Genomic DNA, 22,370 nt, shown 5'->3' with positions numbered 1-22,370 from the left:
GTTAGTTGATAGAAACGTTATCAAGGAGCCGCCATCTTAGATTCCACTGAGTGTATCGTGGTTGATGTAACTTCAATTGTCTCCATAGGTTTCTACGCGTTCTTGTAACATCCGGTCAGGGGACACTCGAGGGTTGCGCAAGAGCAGCGAGTCCCTGCTAGTTGATAGGGACCCCGGCACAACGCCGCAGTGAGAGACGTTTCTCTCTTGTGACTCGCTCTACAGGTGTAACTGTCTCTGAGCGACGCTTTGTTTCACTTCACACTCATCCCACAGATGCGCCTTCAGTACTTTCCTTAGGCGCCCTCGTTACGTTGTTCTGTGCGTGCTGTGTGGTGCCTGCAGTCTATGAGCACAGTCATGCTGCTGGGGTTTCCCAGCAAGCTTATGTGTCCTCCAGTCTGTGACCACTCATAAGGGGAGCTTGGGCCCAGTCCATTTGTTGTGCTCCTCACGCTATGCAACACAATGACACTGTGCTTCTTCCTGCCCGCTGATAAATGTTCCCCCAGGGAGGAATATCTCCTCACCACGCCGGTAGGCCAGCAACAGACTTCGCAAAGTCTGGTTGAATTCTTGTGGCGGATGGGGAGGAGGAGCAGGATGCTGTGGTCTAATAAGCGCTGCGGGCTGCAGCGCCCGCAGGCTCCACCTCCTCCACCTCTGGGTGTCTGGTGAATTGGGGGGGGGGGGCATTGTTAGTATGGCCAGAGCGCACCACAATGTATTCCTCCCTCTGTGCTGGCGCCTCACCCCCAGGGTCCTGGATGTTCGACTCTGTCTGTGCCAGTACAGTCGGGTGTGCCGAGTGTGCAGGTCCGGCGGTTTCGCTTGGTCTGGTGCCTCCGGGCACTTCACTCGGGCAGATGGGTCCTCTCTTTGCATGCGGTGTGCGGGTCGAGATGCCCGGATGAGCACAGTGCCTCCCACAGCCCACCAGGGTTATTTCAGTCACTCGTTATCTTCAAGGTGAGGACCGTTGCGCACCTCTCAAGCGGAGCAGAGGGGGGGCACGGCATAGGACAGCACGGTGGCTAAGACAGCGGGTTGTGGTCATCACCCTCCTGTCCCCTGCCCGCTTTGTTGCAGAGTTTAGCCGCCACGTCCTCTCCACCACTAGCTCTGCCCACTCCACAAGCCACACGGCGCTCAGTCCGGGGACTAACATTTCTTTCGTCGTGTTTCTCCGGTAGTAATACAGCAAAGGTCTTGATATTCAATCAGGGCGTGCTCGACGGGTTCATGTTGCTATCTCCAGATTTTGGTGGCAAACTTGATAGTTTGAGGGCTAATATTATGCCGGACTCCAGGATCACCAGTGGAGCTCACACAGAGGCTTGCATGCCGCTCTGTGCGCAACAGCACCCCCCCCCCTTGTTTAATACATGGCCGTAGTACTGTCCACGAGGACTAGAACTGTCTTCCCATGGAGGTGAGTTTGGAAAGCCTTCAGGGCCTTGAACACTGCTTGCAGCAAGATTTGCAGGTGTGCTGGTGATAAGTGGCTTCTCTTCGGTGGGTGGTATCGAGGTGGCCAGTGGAACTCGATGCAGTAACTGTGGATGACGGTCTTTAACACCCAGTGGTCGGATGTGATCCCTTCCCATGCGTGAATGAATGATGACAATCGTCCCCCGACCAGGGAGGCATGGGAGGTACCCCAACCGGCAAGTCACTTTGCAGTGGAGGCCAGGGAGCCTCTTGGAGTAGAGTTCCTGCCTCTACCCTTGTCTCTGCATTGACCTCTCTGCTGGTGTTGGCTATTTCCAGATGAGCCTTGGCCGGAGGACCATGGGGCTTGCAGAGCCATATTGACCATGGGGAGACCGGGAGAAAGATTGACTGCGAAAGGAACAAAGTTGGCGCAATTAGCGCCTGGGTTGTAATGACCCCCATTGAGAGATGCTGGTGTCCCTTGGTTCTCCTGCTGGCGAAATAATAGCCACAAGACTCTACCGAAGCCTTAGGTGCCTGCGCGCCGTTGTACGGCGTGTCAGCAACCGTGTGTTTTTTGGGGAGAACACCCTTGTGAAAAGAAAGCTCAGTCCCATGCCTAGAAGACGGTTGCGCAGAGGGTGCCGAACCGCGAGGTTCGGAACACACTGTTGAAGTTTTCGACGGGCCTGTTGGCATTAAACGCTTCTTTGACGTGTCCATCGAGGTTGTCTTAGGAGTTGCGTGGTTGGGTTTAAATGGTGCACGTGTGCCCTTATCGCTGGGCTGTGACATCCCCAAAACCGGGCTGGTGGCTTGTCTGACGGGGCTGGGGATGGGCATCAGGGAACCAGAGGGTTCCACCGAAAGGTCTATGGCTTCTAGGTCAGAGCCATGGCTGCCGCTGGAGTCCTCGTCATCCAGAGAGACAGTGCCAATGGGGCAACAACTTCCGGCCTGCATTGCGTAGGCCGCCCACCGTTTTGTCCGCCTGTCTCTTAACGTCTTGGAACGAAAGAGCTTGCAGGACTTACAAGAACGTTCATCATGGTCACGAGGTAAACACCTATAGCAACGGTGATAGGTGTCCGTCCAACCTAATTTGCCGTTACGCGACGGACAGTATTTAAAGAGCGTTCTCTACATAGCAGAGGTAGACAGCAGTCGGACCAAATAGGGAAAGAGAAGGGAAAATGAAATGCATTCTCGAAAACAAAACAAACCCAGGGCCCCACTCTCCCTACTGTAAGAGCCTGGCTTGAGTGCCGAGGCCATGCAGTCAACAGACGTCGATCAGTACACCAGTCGCCGATCAGTAGTGGATGTCTTTGGCGGCAGGTTGTCCATGAAGCAGTCCTCGAAAAGAAGCAGTCCGGAGACTAGACGACCATAGGTCATGGGACAAGTAACAATAATGAGTAATATCAACTCTTGCAAGCTCTGCATAAGGCGACCAAATAGTTGGGCGGAAAAAAGCAATCTGAGGGATCTTGACGTGCAAGGGATTTTGGGTACACTACATGTCACGTTAGGGATAGTGTTACAGTCATGCCCATGTCGACATCCCCTTTTGATCTTCGAAAAAAAAGATACAATACTCCATGATTACTACTAGATGTCAGAATATATGCACAGCATGTGATTTTCAGCAGATTAACAAGCATCAGAAGAACAAGTTACTTAACAACTGGTAACGTTCTTTCAACTGGATGTTCCTCCAACGTATTCCACATCTTTGACATGTAATATCCACAGCTGTGCTGCTTTGGACATTTTTCTGCAGAGGGCATCCTGCGTCTATTTGATGTTCCTCGAAGGCCTCCGTTGAGGGTGACTTAATCAGATGTTATATGTAGCACGCACAGCGCCCTTAGCCTCAGTTCATGTTTTTTCCCCCCACAACGTGTGACATAACCGCACGCAGTGCCACCTTGACTGCACATAGCCTTGTGGGAACGCAAGCAGCAATCGCATAGGAAATTCTTCAGAGGGGCAGGCTGGGAGGGCGATGAGGAATACTTTGGAGGAACATCCAGTCGAAAGAACGTTACCAGTTGGTAAATAACTTGTTCTTAGAATGGATTGTGTCCTCCAATGTATTCCACATCTTTGACAGACTCCCAAAGCAGTATCGGTGATTGGAGGAGGGAGAAGAATTTAGAGATAACCAATTAGATGGCAGAATAAAGCACTGCTTTACCAAAGGCCATATCTTGACCATGGAAAGAATCCAGGGAGTAATGCTTGACAAAGGTGTGGATGGAAGACCACGTTGCAGCGTCACAAATGTTCCTAACAGAAACTCCCCATTGCAGGGCTGTGAATGTAGCCACGCCCCTGGTGGAGTGAGCTCGCAAACCCTCAGGGGTGTCCTTGCCAGCCAATCTAACATTCAGCAATGGTGAGGATAATCCACCTGGACAAGGTCTGTTTGGTAACAGCCTGGCCCAATCAGTGTCCAGTGTACCCCACAAAAAAATTGGTCTTCCACTCTGACCCTGGACATCCTAGAAATATAAAAGCTCAAAGCTCCCCTAGCGTCCAACCTATGGAGTCTCTCCTCTTCTTTACGAGGAAGAGGAGGAGGATAGAAACCAGGAAGTACCATCTTGTGGCTCAAATGAAAATCAGACATTACCTTAGGTAGGAAGGATGGACGTACCCTCAGTACAACCCTATCCTTGTGGAACACAGTAAAAGGTGGCTTAGATGAAAGTGCCTGCAACTCGCTCACTCTGCGAGCAGATGTAACTGCAATCAAGAAAACCATCTTGAAGGTCAACAGTCTCAAAGGACAAGAATGCAAAGGTTTAAACGGAGCACCCATCATGAATTTCAAGACTAAATTCAGATCCCAAACCGGCACCTGAAAAGGGGACGGCGGGAACACATTAGTGAGCCCTTTAAGAAACTGGGCAATATAAGGAATTTTAAAATAAGAACATTCTTCAGACAAGCTCTTGAAAATAAGACAACAACGCCGCCAGGTAACCCTTAATGGTACCCACTTGAAGACCCTTGTGGGCCAAAGAAAGCAAGAAAGAAAGAACCATCGGAATGCAGCACTGAAAAGGATTGACGTTATTTTCTCTGCACCAGTCGAAAAACTTAAGGCAACGGCAACGGTACAAGGACTTTCTTGCTGGCCGCCTGGCCGAAAGCAACACCTCCATCACGTCATCCGGGAGGTCACAATCCTTATATCTCAACCCAGGGCCGGTCTTTGTGTCAGGCAGCTCAGGCGGCTGCATGATGTCAGTTAGCCTCTCGGGGTGCCGCACCAGCAGTCTGCATTTCAATTAAAAAAACGTACAAATAAATGAGTGAAAAAATATTTCACTTTTACTTTACCGTCCGTCCATCCGTCCCTACCTGTTAATGAGACACACACTGGTTGCGCCTCGTGGCACCACCAGCCATACAGGGGTCCAGTGTGAGTGGCGAGCAGGGCCTATCCAAGCAAGCAGAAAGACAGCAGTCTTTCAATCTCTGCATTATTCCATCTCATACGGTTGGAGCTCGAGGTGCTCCTGCAAAGCCAGGCCGCACTAGCCAGTCACATTCACTTTTATATAAATCATAATGTATTTCTAGCACTGCAGCTTCAGCTCAGGGCAGCAATTGGCAAAAAGCAACATGCTTTGCTTCATTTCACTTCCCCATGTGGCCTGGTCGCACGTGCCCTCCTCCAGCTCATACAGTGCACTGACACAGGGGGATAGATTGGGGCTGGGCAGTCTTCCCTTGACCTGCTGTCCCTGTCTGTGTCCGTTGGCAGTGGCACGTAAATTGCGGATGAAACGGATCGGAGCTGCCGCCAGACCCAGTCAGCCAGCCCAGAATCTGACTGCCATCTTGGTGCTTGCACGGGTCCAAGATGCGGCAGTTCACTTACCATAATGTTGAATGAATATTAAGAATTCTTTAAGCATTTGAATCGGGAACGAGTCCGACTGGAAACAAAAGCCTCCTGCCCTGCGCTGTGGATTACATGCAACGTGTTGCATGTAGGAATGAGCTGACATTGATCGCCCATTCTCCATTATGATAGTGAATCTCATGGATGCAATCTTAGCCTAGTATAGTGTAAAATGGAAGAATATAGGGTGCATCCAGATTTAGGCTGAACTTGTGACTTGGTTCATGATGAACATAATACAACAGTAAAGTGTGTCTTCAAAAGAATCATCAATACACCGTATGCTTGGAAACATACAGTCCAGAAAATGGAATTATGGCAATGTCGATAGTTGTGCAAAATTGAAGGCCAGCATATCAGGAAAGTTTTTCGTATTCACAGACCATTGAAAAAATATTGTTAGTGACACGCGACGCTAATCGGCAAATATCGATTGGAATAGTAAATCTCAGACATCATCTTGGCCTAGTATATTGCACGATGAAAGAATATGAGGTATAATATACTAGGCCGGTCCGATAGCACAGCGAGTAGAGCGCTTGCTTTGACATCTGTGCAGAGCCTGCTGACGCAGGTTGGAATCCCGGCAGGGCCAAACTCAGCCTTTCATCCTTCCGAGGTCGATAAATGAGCACCACACATCGTGTGTACTAATGAGCAGCACTCAGATACCTGAGGGTTCATAGTGCTATATAAATGCTAAATTATTATTTGGATTTTGGATATTATGCTCACGTGTGACTTGATTCATGAACCTAATACAACAGTAAAGTGGGTCTTCAATAAATTCAACACACTATGCACTTTTAGGGTCCAGTAAATAAAATGATAGAAATGCCGGTATTTGTGAAAACCTAAAACCAAAATAGAAAAACATTGTGTAATGCAGTGATATAGTTATTGTTTTCATATTTACCAAATAGAATACATTCTATCAGTATATCCAGAGAGAATCCTGTGTTCCCAGTCAACTGATATAACACGTGAATGACAACAGGCTCGGGGACCGCATTTAAGCATTGTACATAATGCTTCCCCACAGCCCTGTTTCTTGACCTGTAGGCCTGATCGGGCGACGGCCCCCTCCAGAGCTAAAGAGCTCAGGAATGGGGGTGCAGTAAGGGGCCCATCCAGAAAGCTGCTTCCAAGCTTGCCAGACATTTAAGCAGCCTGCTGTGCCAGTGAGCGCTCCTCTCTGCCATGTGCGGCTGCTGATCTCTGCTGACTGTGATGCGTTCTGAATATTTAAACAAAGGAATGCATATTCCAAAACACAGCATGTGAGATGCTCTGGAGTCACGCACCCTGTGCCCCTCATTCTTTGTGCTAAAGTAACAGCCTTTCAAGTGGGGCATTTAACAAGGCATTGTTTTTACACAGTATGTGCTTAACATTTCAGTCTTAAGAACTGAACATGGGGCATTTTTATTCACCAGGCCAGCACAAGTATCAGTTAGCTGACCATACCTATGCATCCTTCAAAGAGAATCAAAATGCAACACTGAAAAGTTTTCAACTATTTTCTTTATTTTCATGTCTCTCTATTTGACACACCAAAACGTATTTTTTCCTATATTACTTTTTAGTTACATATGGCGCATCCCTTGGAAGGTTAACTGACATTTTCTTGCTTAAGTATTCTAGTGTCTGCTTTGGACTAAATGTATCAGCCACTGCCTAGCATGCACACCAGATGGCAACCCAATGTGACGTGGCACGTTCATAAGGAAAGCAGGGTTTATTGTGTCAATGTGCAGACCGTGGCAAATCAGTGCAGTGATGTGTGCAGCAATGATTTGTGCACTGCCCAAGTCACCACCCTGTTGGTTAATGGCGCCGATGTGGCGCTCCCGTATGTAACAGCACATATACCTGTTGTTGTCCGATGTGCTCAATGTCCATACTATAGCACACTGGAATGTTTTGTGTATGTGACTCTGACGAGCATGCCATACTGTGCCCACACTTAAACACAAAGCAATCAAAGAAGTTGCCCCAAATTGTACATCCACTGGGCCAAACGCCCTTTCTACACTGCCACGCCATGATTTTCACTTGCTGCATGTCAGCACTAATAAGGTATGCTAATGCCAGCTCTGTTAGATCATGGGCCTGCTCTTTTTGCCGAAATAACCCCTGCAGCCTGTGTAATAGTGAGGAGGTAGTGGCTGAGGAATTGTGGACCCTTTAACATGCGTTAGAAACCAGTTTTGTTTAAAACGCTTCATCAGCTTATTACTGGTCATGCTAAAGTTTGTAAGAGCAAGAGCTACAATCCTTTCTGTGTAGCCTTTCTGTGCATTGTTTATTGGGTCTCTCTGGTGCTGTATCCTGTCCTGTCTGTAGATATAATTCCCAAAAGATGTTTCTGTATTGGGTTGGGCATGCCCACAGTTAGACCCAGCCCTTCCTCATTTAAAATTCTTCAGAAACAAGAAGCAAAAGAGCCCTTATACCCTATTGCAGTGGCTGATGTTGCAGCCATTTAATACTCACATCCAACAATTTAAGCTGTCAAAATGAGCATGCATGGTTCATGGTTACAAACATTTTAATGTTCGGGTGAGTATTGTGAACCGTGATGTGAGCACCAAGCCATGCATCGGTTATGCATTTAGAGATTCACACATACCATTTAGAGATTCACACATACAATCCTTTTATCACAGACTTGTTTATTAAAAGTAGAGATCTCTGATCACTGTTATAGTCCTGAAATGCTCTGAGATTTAATGCAAAGCATACAGGAATCCTCACTGGTGCTATGTGTCCCCTTTCCCACTCCCAGAGAGGTATTGTGAAAGAGTACAATAAGAGTGTGCCAGACTGTCCATCTTGGAATGATAACCTACTATCAGAAAATTATTCATATGGTTAGTCTAGTATTGCCCCTTGTGAATTACATGTGAGGTGGTACGAAAAGAACGCCTGCAACACAGGGCCACTGGTCAGTGGGCCCTCAGACCCCGGTAGGCTGGTCACACCGCAGTGTGCCAGTACGGACAGTTTGAAACTGCATTCAGACAAGGCCTTCCCTAAGAGAAGGTGACAGAAGAATTCTTCTGTAAAGTACTTGAATTACAATGTAATGAAACCATCTTCATTTATATAGCAATGATTTATTCATATTGAGGAGGGGGCGTGAGGGAGGATCCTCTCTGCGGGGAAGATGGCATGGAGGACAGATGTACATTTCTAGAAGGTCTGGGTACCACGCTCTCCTGGCCCAATCCGGAGCAATTAGGATCATCTGGGACACGCACCTCCGCAGCCTCCTTAGCACCCGAGGAATGACGGGGACCGGAGGGAACGTGTACAGAAGTGGGAATGACCAATACACTACAAACGCGTCCCCTAAAGCTCCTCTCTGAGGAAATTCCCTTGAGCAGTATGTCTCGCACTTCCAGTTGGCACCGGTCGCGAACAGATCCACTTGAGGGGTTCCCCAAAGGGTGAAGACTCCTGAAGGACTTCCTGAGCCAAATCCCACTTGTGGGAGATCGCGCTCTGCCTGCTCAGATCGTCCGCCGCCACATTCTCCTCTCCGGCCAGATGAACTACCGAGAGTGAGATTCCTTGCTGTATCGCCCAGAACCAGAACTGCATTGCCTCTCTGCACAGCGGGAGTGACCCTACACCCCTCTTTTTGTTGAGGTAATGCATGGCCACTGTGTTGTCCGTCATGATCAGGACACTCAGAGAGACCAATGACCGCTGGTGGTCAGCTTGTTGGCGTGAGCCCCCCCCCCATCCTGTGAGGGAAGCATCCATCACTACCGTCTCCTCCGGCCATGGTTGCCAAAAAGGCTCTCCCCCTTCATCAGATTCCCTTCACTGGCCTACCATACCATAGAAGATTCTGTGAGATTGTGCGCAGAACCTGAAGGAGATCCGACATCTTGCCTGAGATCTGCGACCACTGTGTCCTGAGAGCCCATTGTAGGGATCCCATCCTCAGTCTGGCCTCTGGCACCAGAAAAATGCAGGATGCCATGAGGCCGAGCAACCCTAAGAATTCGAAAGTCAGGAGACTCTGGGCATGCTGCAATTTGTTGACCATCTGGACAATGTGATGAGCCCTCACCTTGGCTGGGGAGCACTTCCCCAAGGATGTGTCCAACACAGCCCCGATGTACTGGAGCTGTTGGGAAGGTGTCATATGCGACTTCTTGAAATTGAGGGAGTGGCAATTGAGGCTGAGATGAACCAGGGCTTGTTCGGATCAGCCAGTCGTCCAGGTAAGGGTAGACATGAACCCCCCCTCTCCTGAGATATGCTGCCACCACCACCATGAGCTTGGTGAAGACCCTCGGGGCGGAGGTCAACCCGAATGGCAGGGCGCGAAACTGAAAGTGCAAGCTGCCAACCGTGAACGTCAGATATTTTCTATGCTTTGGATGGATCGGCACAGGAAAATAAGCAACCTGTAGGTCCAATGACACCAACCAATCCTGAAGTCGAAGCGCCTGAAGGACCTGAGAAAGAGTGACCATCTTGAACTTGTCCTTCCTGAGGAACTTGTTCAAGCGACACAAGTCCAAGATGGGTCTCAGTCCTCCGTCTTTGACAGGCCACTCCTCTCGCTCTACCAAAAGAGGAGTAGTAACGAAAGGAACCACCCCTCCACTGCTGTCCCCTATGACAAAAAGACTGAGGTTAATGCACAGCTGCGCCCAAAGATTTAGCAGCTGCCTTGGAGTTCTGCAACCTCTCAAGGCTTCCGCAACCACGTCGCAAACCTGCGTATCGCAGCCATGGACCGGCTAACACTATCAGCCATGTCCAACCCAGACTGAAGGGATTCACACATGGCATCCGTGTCATTCTGCACAATAGCAAGAAACCCATACCTTTCTTCCCCCTCGGGAATATCCTCAGCCACCAGAGAGAGAGAGTTCCACAGAGTGGACAAATCATTTGCTAAGGCACAGGTGGAGTTGGCCGATTTCAGCGCCATACTCCCAGCCGAAAATACCTTGCATGCCCATCCATCGAAGCGCTTGTCGTCCCTATCTGGAGGGATGGTAGGGTACGCCACCTGCCTCGAAGTGCCCGTGGCCGCCTGAACCACCAAATTCTCAGGAGTGGGGTGTGTGGATAGTTTGCTGGGGTCGCTACTGGATGGGTGGCATTTCTTAATCAATGACCGGAAGCGACTCTGGCGTGTTCCAAGTAGCAGCCACCCTTTTCTGTAATGTCATGTGAAAAGGCAACACTAGGTCAGTGGACGATCCCTGATCTAAAATGTCCGTCAGATCATCCTGATCAAATTCAACTGGAGTGCCGGACCACCCCAGGTACTCCGGATTCAGCATGAGCCCCAGGCTCTGGCCTACCAAACTCCATCTCAGGGGAAGTGTCAAGGCCACTGGCATCATGTAAAGACTGACGCAGAACATCATCTGACTGTCCTCCGAAAAGACCATGTCAGGAGCTTCAGGAGTTTCACCAGGAATATCAAAAGGCTCCAACTCCACATCAGACCTCGCCTCATCCTCATATATGTTCCGCAGAGAATGCAAGAACTCCTTCCTAGGTACAGGAGCAGACCTGCAGTCAAGAATAGGCCTCGGAGTCTTAGATAGAGCCTTTCTCTGAGTATCTACAGACACAGGCCTCCAACGGCAAATTTTGGCCTGTAGGCCCCGATAGCATTGAGGGCGCAGACGGCGTCGACAAGGGCGCTGAAGGCTCCGAGGGCAAGGCCCCGACAGCTGCACTCGATGGACATGGCGCTGACGGTGTCAACGCCTTCCTCGACACCTTCCCAGACTTCTCCTGTTTCGCCGGGGACGAAGACCGTGATCTGGATTGGGCACATCCCTGGCAATCTACCGGAGCCTTGTCTGAACGGGACCTCAACGGTTCCCGATGTTTACTGCGCCGACTGCCCGGGCCCAAAGGCGTGCAAGTGTCGGACCGAGACCGTTCCATGACGGCTTTAAACGAAGGCACGGACGGAACAGTGCCCTGAGATTGAAAAATCTCCAGCATTTTCTCCCTGAATGCCACCCACTCCTCCAGAGTAGAGGATTTAGTGGGGCAAGCAACTTTCCTCGCGGAGCCATCATCCGACGAAGACGGGGAAGGTGACCGGTGACGCCACTTCCGGGAGTGCCTCGACGAGGAGGACGAGTGGCGAGAACCACTCCAGGACCGAGATTCCCTGGACTCCCTCTGACGGGAAGAGTCACCCCTCGAGTTGTCGGTGGAAAGACCAGTAGTTTTCTTTTGATGTATGGGGTTTGGATACCCGACCTACCTGCAACTTCCCCTTACGCTCTCGCAAGGGCTTGGAAGTCGACTGGCACTTCGAGCAGTAGTCCATGTCGTGGTTCTCGCCCAGACACCACAAGCAGATATGGTGCGGTTCCGTGATGAACATCTTGGACTTCTAGTCCATGCACTTTTTGAAGGCAGACCGCAGGATCGGCAGGGTAGAAGACATTCTCGAAGTAGATAACGTAAGGCGCGCCGAGTTCTTGAAGCAAACACGTTTGCGGAAAAAACAGAACTGAGGCTATAGGTGCCATGCGTGCTACTTATAACATCCGATGACGTCACACTCGACGGAGGCCTTCGAAGGACATCGACCCGACCCCACTGACGCAGGACGCCCTCTGCCGAAAAATATCCAAAGCAGCCCAGCTGTGGACATTAAATGTGAAAGAGGTGGAATACGTTGGAGGAACATCCAGTTGAAATATATATATATATATATATATATATATATATATTGCTCCATAAGAAAACGAGTCGATACCTTGATTAGGCTAACAAAGTTATTTATTTTTCATATTTGCAAGCTTTCGTGGAAAGTCTACACTTCCTCAGGCAGAGATGAAATGAAGCATTTGAAAAACATTACAGCTTACATATCCCCTCCTGCAGATACCCCATTATCTGTGCCTGTCTGTACATGATTTGTAGTTTTGCTCAGCCATGTGGATGTTCAACTCCCCCACAAATTGCAATCTTCAAGGCCTAAATGGTACACTGAAGTGAAGAGCAGAGAAAAGAAATGAAAAAACAGCCCACCCTGTTATTGTGCTCTCTGGAAGGCAGGAGGGGTTGGTTAGGTGTCAGTCGTATGTGCAGTCCAGTTGAAACTCGACATGTCTGGCGAGTCCTTTTACACCATCAGTGGTAGCACAATCAATATATCAGGCTTGTGCCTCTATTGTTTCTTTTGATAGGTTACTTCAGCAGGGGGGGAAGGCTATCCAGGAGGACAGGGGTCCTTAGAAGGAAGAGATTTGTCAGACAGTCTTAGAGAGGGGTTGGGACCCTTTTGAATACTCCTCTCGATGAGAGGATGTGCTTCTTGGCCTATTCGCCACCGAAACAATATTTGTGAGACTCTTGTGTAGCTCTGGTGCATGAGAGAGAGATTTTGATGTGCCTACAGACGTCGTCGTGGTTTTCGGCTCTGCCGAAACCTTGGTGGCTGACACGCTCTTAGACGGCACGTCAGCTTCTGTGTGTTTTTTTGAAGAGACGCTCTTATGGCTAGAATGCCTGGACGCATGCCGCGACGGCAGATGTTGGGAGGGTGGCCGATTGTGAGGATCGGTAGGCACCATCGGAACCTTTGACGGGCCTCTTGGTGTCTGATGCTTCCTCAACGTACCCATTGAGGGAGACCATGGGGTTGAATGCTTCACATTCGATGGTGCGTGTGTGCCCCTGTCGCCGGGGTGTGATCTCCCCATAGCAGTGCCAGCGGCATGCCTGTCGGGGCTGGGGACGGGCAACTGGGAACCGGACGGTTCCATGCAAAGGTCTATAGCCTCCACACCAGAGTCATGGCTGCCGCTAGAATCCTCGCCGTCAGCGACCGTGCCTATGAGGGAACCACACTCGCCCTGCATTGCGTAGGCCGCCCACCGTTTCGTCCGCCTATCCTTTAGCATCTTCGGACAGAAAGTTTGCAAGACATGCAGGATCGCTCATCGTGATTACGAGGGAAACACTTGTTGCAGTTGAGATGTGCGTCTTGCCAAGGGTATTTTCCGTTACAGGACAGACAAAATTTAAATGCAGTCTTCTCCCTAGTCGAGGTAAAGGGCGGCAGCCAGACCAGGAAGGGAAAGAGAGGGGAAAAGGAAATTCATTCTCAGAGAATCAAACCCCTAGGCCCAACTCTCCCTACTGTACAGGCCTGGCCAGCAGACCGAGGCCACGTGGTCGACAACATCGACTGGTGCACCAGTCGCCAAAAGCCATCAATGTCTTCGTTGTAGGGGTCTACAAAGCAGCTGTCAAAGATAAAAGTTGACGACTGCACAACCAAATGCCAGAAAAACCCAATCTGAGGGACCTCGGCGCGTGAGGGATTTTGGTTACACTACACGTCACGTTATGGATAGTGTTACAGGCAGGGCCATGTCAACGTCCCCTTTTCGATCCTTGAAAGAAAGATGCAATACTCCATGATTACCACTAGATGTTGGACTATATGCACAGCATGTGATTCTAAGCAGATTAACAAACATCAGAAAAATATCTTTTAACCAAACAGCCTGTGTTTGGTTAAAAAATAGCTACCATTCCCATGGCCTCCCAAGATGGAGCTCTCTCCCTCCTCTGGTGGCGACAGGGGAAAACAAAGACTTAATTTCATCTTCAATGGGCAGTTTTCCTTTACCCAACAAGTTCATGGTCACACACCACAAGAAAGTAAATGACTGCATACATACACTCAAACGTATCTTGCCTGTTGTGAACACGTCCCCAAGTGGACGTGATGATAGCTATGATCTTATCTTGTTTACACAATTGTAATAGCCTTTACTTGGGCCTGCTGAAAAGCACTATCCATCAAATCAAACTCGGTCAGAACAAGGTGGCTAGACTTGTTCTGGGACTTAAACCCAAGAATCATATTAGCCCTGCATTGAACGCTTTCCACTGGTTTCCAGTCGACTCAAGAATTTACTGTAAACCTGTTTTGAATATGTGTTCTGGTGTTTTGGCCCAGATTACCTGTAACAGTAAATAAAAGAAACACCTATTATCTGCTAGGTCTATGGCAATAAACAGTCTTATTAAAAACAGTTTGGCAGAAGGACATTGGAAGCTGGTTGGTTACACTGTGAAACAACTTGGTATTTACTCAGAGACGTGAAGGGAAACAATTGCAATTCAGGACGCTCTTTCAAACTTTTTTCTTCAAAAGTGATAGACAAATAGCACACACATTACTGTTTCCTGTGCCCCCTTTTTATCCTCCCACTACACTCAGTTGACTCACTCCCTCACCTGGTACCCTGGGCCAACCATTGTCTTTCCTTTTCCCAGGGGAGGTGTGCACATGAAAGGGGTTTTACGCCCCACACCCCTCTCATACACTGGTCTGCTGGCTCTAGCGAATTGCGGCCCACTATGTCACTGTTCCAGTTCATGTTGGGTATGTCTGGTGTTTTTAAGATGCCGTTTTGGCCGGGGGATCTGTAGCAAGTAATATATATAATAGTCTCTGTGGGTTTTGCTGAACATGCAGAGATTGCTGGATTGATGAGTGTGCCACTCATATTTGTTGTGCTGGTCTGTCTTGTGAAGTGGCTTTGTACTGCTGGGCTCCTTAACAGGTTGTGCTGATGCACGGCAGCTCCCCGCTATCTTTCTCCTAGGCAAGTTGTTTGCTTATTCTTTCACCGTTATGCATGCTGGATGTTGAAGTCCTAGGGGACAGAAAATAAATTGGGCCGCATTGTGCAGTGCCGGTATGAGGCAAGAAAAAGTGGTTCTTGCTTCATGCAAGCAGGCACAAGCGTAAGGGACAGGGATTTGGGCACCCCCAACTCCCACACCCCCCCCCTCTGGGGCCGGTCTGGCACAGGTAAAAAACTCTGGTAAGCCTCCTACTCAAGTTGAGAGGGGTCCCCATCCCCTGTTGACCGGGTCAAGATCCTCACCCTGTCCCAGCCTTGAAGCAAATGTTTCGAAGTAGGCACCTTATAAATGAAGAATCGATGAATAAATACAGTCTAGGCACCAAGAGACATTGAACAAAGAAGCATTGTGCCTCGTTGCACCTCAAGTCCAAGGGGCATTGAATGACTGAGTACACTGCATCATGCAACCTGAACTCAAAATAGCAAAAAAACATGGCAGAGAAAAACAGCTGCTGTCTTTCAAATTCCACATCACTTGACAACTTTGGCCCTCTGTACCTTAGAAATAAAACCCTTAAAGTTAATATCTTGGTTTAGATCATCAGTTTAGTTTGTAACACCACTTACTATTGGGTTTGCGAAGATTCCAGCAGCAAAACGCTTGATCATCTGTACAATTCATAAATCGCAAGTTCTTGTTTTACCCACCTTCAGGAACACTGCGGTCCAGAAGAATTGGGTTGCCAGAGGACTGAAGTACATTTCCATTATCGTCAAAGTCAACTTCCAAAAATCCAAGATATTTTCCAAAAGCATAGGCCTGTACAACAGGCACGTTACGTCCATCATCTGACGCTACCATAAACGGATACGGACCTACTGGGACCTCATTGGAAGGTGGGGAACCTGAAATTGAAAAGAAAAACAGTTTAGAAAAAAAGAAAGACTACCACCCATAAAAGCACAGAACTCTGAAATCTTCACAACCAGAGAATACTTGACTTTTGGGTGGGTGGGTGGGGAGCTCAGGTTAGATTTGATCGGTCTTTTAATTTACTATCACTAAGAGGGGTAACATTGAAGCAAGAACAGTAGGGAACTACCTAGTCCAATAGATGTTATTTTTTTTTGGGCCACAAACATAAGTGATTCTAGTATTCATCTAGCTAATGTAGCTGCAACGTTTGGTTCTCCAGATGTTCCGGTCTAGGACTCTCATCCAGCGTCACCTTTAACTATGCTTTCTAGGGCCAATGGGAATTATAGTCCAAAACCTTTGGAGAGGCAAAGGTTGAAGACATCAGAGTCAATTCGAGCTATATAGTGTCTGCATATTTGCTGGCACAATATAATGCAGAAAATGGGTGTTGGTAGCAGGAAGGAAGAAAGAAACAAACCGTGTTCTTTCAAAAGATCTGCTTAATGCTATCTGCTGCAACAGGGAGCGGAAGCATGCAGTTTGTGTGGGAAAATTAGATAAGCACTTTCCTACAAGGACATGGTGGCTAAACATACTCAAAAAAAGTACACGAAAGGTTTGACTCGGTATAGAAAGGGTTCTTTTAAATGATCCCAGATTGAACAATCTTTAAAAATAGATGCCAAATCAGGAGAGAATTAAAATGAAGACTTAAAAACACTTCCTGTGATTGCAAATATGTTACTTATATTTTCCACGCTTTGAATTTCTCCGAATTCAACGCATTCCGTAGAAACTCTATTCCCTACTCTATCAGCTGATGGCAGATAAACAGCAGGACCACATAACAGGGGGTCCAGAACAATTGATTAACAGGATTTTCCCCATCATCAAAATTACATTATCACACAAAACACGGGCAGAACACCCAATCATAATATTTATAAAGCATTATACAGAATAAGCTCACTCCTCTCCAGAACATATCACACACAGAAAAGGGGCAGAGAAATCTGTCCCTCATGATAGCAGCCGTGTCCTAGGAAGTGGTGATGTGCTGCCTATTTAATGTGAAGAGACAGGAATGAAACTCGGACAAGTTAGCCATGCTTTTGGTTACAGAACAATTAAAAATAAAAGAGTTGGAAAAATGCCTCTCTGACCCTGCTCTAAGAGGAATTGCCCTACCTAAACCAAAACGCAGAATCTGTCTGTCAGGATATCAGAATCAAAGCTGTCCTTGTGTCCAGAAGTTCTATTCTGACCCTCACACTACAAATTGAACTAAAAACAAAAAAAGGTGAAAAGGGAAATGTCTTTAACCTTTGAAGCTTTTTGCATAAAATAAGAATAAATACTTCCAACACAAACGTTCTTCAAGGGTGACGAGTTCTTGTTCCAGAGGGAGCTCCCTTCCCCTGGATTTCTCTTCAACAAAACAAATTCTTTAAAGATAAAAGAAAAGATATTTGCTTTAGAAGATGATCCCCTTCCTCTAGATTTCTCTTCAACACAAACGTTTTTCATACAACAGTTCCTTGGGTCTTTCTTGGCCCACAATATCACTGTCGCACACAAAGCTCTTTAGCTTGGTAATTCTATTTCTTTCTGAATTTCTGGTGTCTTTATTTGCTAGGACTGTACTTTTCCTCAACCGATAAACACAATTGTGATATTTATTTACTTAGAACCTCTTGTTCCCACACACTTGCAATTGCCCGATATACTCTCCTGCCAGATTCTTTTGTAGTTATACACTTCTGAATGCCGGGTTTACTCTCCTGTCAGGGCTTCTTATATACACACACTTGTAATTGCCTGGTATATTTTCCTGCCAGGGCTTCTTCCATTCAAATGGGGTTCCTACCCATCTCCACAGTGGTATATTTACTTGGTTGGATAATATATCCGCTTGATATGTTATTCGATGTTCCCATGTATTTGCATTCCATGCAGTCACATACTGGTAATGGCTTTGATTCTCTTCCTCTTTTTGCAATTAGTCTCTTCGCTTTCTCTCTTTGTGTTGTTGTATTAAATGTTATTTGTATTTGGTGCGGTCGCTGATACACCCAGGTGCCCCCACTGTCTTTGGGTTGACTCACCGGCTCTTGTTGGCATCGTCAGGCTCGTTTGCGGTCAACCGGTGAAGGAACACCATCTGCTTTCCCTTTGAGCCTGCTTTCTCTTCATTGTCGCATCTCTTGTGCTGTCTCTTCCACATGCTTATTGCTTCGGTAAGTAAGGTACGTCTTCCTGCGGTTGGCGAACACCCAGGAGTCTTCCACCGGCTCCTGGTGTTTTGCCAGCGCATCCCACTCGTGCATAGTCTCCCTTCTTCCTGTATGGTGAGTCGTCCATGCTCCACCACACCGATCTCTGCTTTTCGGTTGCCGAGCCTCGCAGAGAGGTGAAACGTTCTCTTGCCAAAAGCAACCTCTAGCCTTTTGCTTCCGTTCTTTAAATTTCCTAGGCACAGGTGTTTGAGGGGAAAAAACTAGTCCGCTTGCTGGGCTTGTAGCTTCTTCTGCTCTGTATGGCTCTTTCTCTCTTCCTTGTCCAAGTCCTTGAGTGTTTCTGGGACCCGAAGACCATTGTTGGTATTCGATTTACAAAGCTTGAATAATCCATTTCAATAGTTCTAAATGGTAACGCAGTTTTGTATAATCGAAAAACGCAACTGGAGAAGGTGGTCTTGTAATTTCCACAATATAGACCAAAGTTGGAGGCGTGGTCTAAGATTTGGGGAAAGGTTTTTCCTCCTTTCCCTAGGGGAGGAGTGGACGTATGACAATAGGCCATGAGGTTCTTCGTTATGGCAGGATTATCTTCTAGGGCAAATGGGCGATACCATGTCTCATCCAATGAAGCCATGACATCTCCCCAGAGGTTGTCTCCCCCTATGTGATCCTCCCTCATATAGCATCCCCCAGGGTCAGGATCAGGTAGCGGCTCCCTCCCCTGGCCACATGGGAGGAGGTCACTGCCGGGGAATCAGTGATGACTATCAGCTTCATCACACTAAACAGTAGATAGACAAAAAATAAAATGACCCAGATGGAGAAAAAAAAATATCAAATGCATGCAAGTGGGCGCACGTGGAGGTATCTTACTTTATTAGGTTCTGAAGAAGGCAGCAAAAGCATAGATGTACCGCTGAAACCGATTGTCCTTTTTAGGTGGCATAATTTGCCATCCACCTGATCCCAATTATAATTTTGATTTCGGCTTTTTACATTGGAGTAGTGATACCCTTGGGTTATATCCATATGAGGCTAATAAAGTAAGATACATCTCTGTGTGTAACTACTTTTAATTGTAAGCATTTGATTATTTTTATTTTAACTCTGCCACACTATTGTTATTCTCCATCTACGCCAGTTTTTCCTTTTTCCATCCACCGTTTAGATAGGCGGCACATCACCACTTTCTAGGTTAAGGCTGCTATAATGAGGGACATATAGGTTTTTCTCTGTGTGATAAATTCTGTATAGTGGATAAACAGAAGGCCCATCTAGTTTGCCCATATTTTGCCTGCTTTAGCAAAAGAGACTTGCCGACACTCGAGTATTGGTATGCTCAGACATTTAAGATGGCTGTTTTGAAGGCCAATTAACCTATGCTTTGAGGGCAATCACACTTAATGCTCGAAACCTTTCTTAAAACAGATAGAGCTCTTAAAATGTCCTTGAATTTTGTATTGTACCCAGGTAAATACATTAAATTGAGTGATCACAACTCTGCTGCTAAGAAGTAGCAAGCACCACAGCAGCAAGCATTCAATAATAACTCACTATTTGTTACCCTTGAATGGTAAATAACTGAGGGGCACACACAGTGAAGTATGGAATATGGCAGCACTTTATTTGAACACCTTCTCTGTTCTCCTTCCTCCCAATTCGGCCCCTTTGCTATTCTCTCTCCTCCCTTTTCCTTCCCAAGTGACTTTCCCACGTGGTCCTTCTACCCATGCCTTCTCGTGCCCTGTTAAGGGCCAGGGTCCCACTGTAACATCACCCCCTCAGATGTGTTCTTTGGACTTTCCAGATTACCTCTAAGAGACTGAGTGGTCTTTAACTTAGCCCGAGGTCTGCCTCCTTCCTTCCTCATGGGGGTCTCTACTGTGTCTCCTCTTCTCTTCTGATGTCCCTGTGCTGTGGTGCATCATCCCCTTCATCTTCCTGGCTGTTGGCTTGGCCTCCGCCTCTGCCTCCTCCTTTCTGAACACATGGTTAAAGTATGAGGCAATCCTCGTCATTTCCTGACCTCCACACCCGGCGGTCATCATTGATACTTTGACTCTGCCTACATCCAATAGTGTGGGTGCGTATTTTGAATCAGTCTTCTTCTGTGCCCATTCTCTTACCAGCACCACTTCTATGCAGAATTATTTTGGTTCTGCTCCGCTTCTCTGGTTGGTCTTTTTCTTTGTTCGCCGTTTGCCTTGTGCATCCCTTTCTCTGACCTTCTCATCCTTGTCTCCTCTATCTGTCAGCATTTTGATCAGCCGTGTGGTTACTTGATAAGTCATCATGATCCCAGATGGTGTGTTCCCTGTTGCATCATGGGGTGTATTCCAGTAATTCCTGAACATTCTGCAGAGGGCCTTCTGGGTCGATATTCCTTTAGGAATTGCTCTCCGGATCGTCTTTTTAATTGAGGACATGAATTTCTCAGCCATCCTAATAGCACGTGGCCGCAGTGGAGTTATCTTCCGGTGTACAAACCGCATGTGCCTTGCAAACTTCGTGAATTAATTTCAATTCGGGTGTCTGTTTTTGTTGTGTTTGGGATGTCCCATTCACTAAGCACTTTATCTATGCCACCAGCCACATGAGCAAAGGCTGTTGAGTGAGTGTTTTACTACTGGAAATCTCAATAATTCATCTATCATCACTAATAGATATTTGCCTCGGATAGTCTCTCCATTTATTACTGTTAGTTAATTCTACAGTGATTACTATTGATGGGTCTTCATCTGACGCTTTTGTAAATGGTTCCAGGGTGAGCGCCAGTGGCAGGGTGTTGGCCGTGACATAGTGGATGCATTCGGCATCGCCTCTATTGTTTGTAGTGGTGTCGTTAGAGGTAATTGGCTGAGTTTTGGTCCCCTCCTGGCCTGTGTACAATGGTGTATTTGTTGTAGGCGGATGCCCCACCTCTCGATCCTTGGTGGCATCTTGGTTTGTGGATTCCCAATCAGCGACGGCAGGACCTGGTGATCTGTCACCAGGGTGAATCTTTTTTCTATGATAAAATGATGGAAGTGTTCACACGCCCAGGCAGCGGCTAGACCCTCTGTTTCTGCCTGAGAATATGCACGTTCCGTAGGCAATAAAGCCCTGCTGCCGTATACCACAATGTGCCGCGGCTTGGAGTCTACATCGTTGGTATGGCCCGTAGGCCCACCAGCTTGGCGTCATGACATCATGAAGTAAAGACAGAGAACAGATTCATGTAAAAGTCAGGGTGGAATAAGGTCTAACTTGCCCTACGCTAAGGAGGGATTTCCCTACCAACGAAAACTAAGGATAGTCTTGTCAGGAAGTCCAAATCAAACTTCGGTCTGTGTCCAAAAACCTATACTTGCCCTCACAACTAACTGTATACAATGTATAGGGATGTCAGTATTAAAATGAATACCGATTAAAAGAAAGTTCAGAGCTTCTTCCAGCTCTTGGTTTATGATCAGCTTTCCCTCCCCCAAGTTCAAGCAATTCACAAAATCTCAGGCTTCCCTTCCCCGAGAGTTCAATTCTTCCAGCTTTAAAAAAAAACAGTTCCCTAGGACATTTCCCAGCTCCTTTGATAGCAATACTTTTTACAAACTCACATAGGCAGTTCTGTTTTGATTTCAAAATCACATGAAAGGTTGTTGGAAAATACAATCTTCTTTAGGTAGTCTTGCACTGGCTTTTCCACATATGTGCCACTTGATCAAGGCGCAGTTATCGGACCACATGGTCAACCCATTACAGGTCACGCAACCACCGATACCCCTGCTTGACTGCCACCGTTTCCGTTTGTCAGTGTTGTTTAGTTGGTTCCCCAGTGTTGTACACTTCTGACAATGTCCCGTGGCCAGGATGGCCACTATGCACTTTGTTACACTTTTCTGCATTCCTCTGTCTCTTGCCCACACCGGTTTTCTGTAAACTTGCAATTCCTGGAGCCCCTTTTGCTTTGGGCCAACAATTGGTTTCTCATCTCATACCCTGCTTGGTATTCTCTTTGGGGCTTGCATTTTATACTTCTGAAAGGCAATGGCTTAATTGCAGCTTTAAATTAGCTCCTTGTGTATTACAAATATCTTAACCAAATGTGCATTCACCCACTTCATTTATAAGCAATGTCTTCCTACAGCTAATTTAGACTCCAAAAACCTTACATTTTTATTCAATAGGACACACTGCTATCTACTGTTTATTGATACAGTACTGATGATGTAAAGGCAGCTGTGCAACCATATGGATATTAACTT

The 22,370-nt window shown here is 47.3% G+C and overlaps 1 protein-coding gene across 1 annotated transcript in view; it reads right to left on the bottom strand.

Moving 5' to 3' along the window:
* Positions 1-22,370, bottom strand: part of NT5E (5'-nucleotidase ecto) — a 1,024,615-nt gene that overhangs the window by 440,318 nt on the left and 561,927 nt on the right. The window contains exon 4 of the mRNA XM_069606337.1: positions 15,679-15,876. Coding sequence (XP_069462438.1) covers positions 15,679-15,876 — 198 coding nt within the window. The remainder of the gene's footprint in view (positions 1-15,678; positions 15,877-22,370) is intronic.

The sequence above is a fragment of the Ambystoma mexicanum genome, chromosome 4p (assembly GCF_040938575.1).
Source record: "Ambystoma mexicanum isolate Mex_15411 chromosome 4p, UKY_AmexF1_1, whole genome shotgun sequence".
Classification (NCBI taxonomy): Eukaryota; Metazoa; Chordata; class Amphibia; order Caudata; family Ambystomatidae; genus Ambystoma; species Ambystoma mexicanum.
Note: the sequence above shows the minus strand (reverse complement) of the source record. Positions and strands in the feature narration are given on the sequence as shown.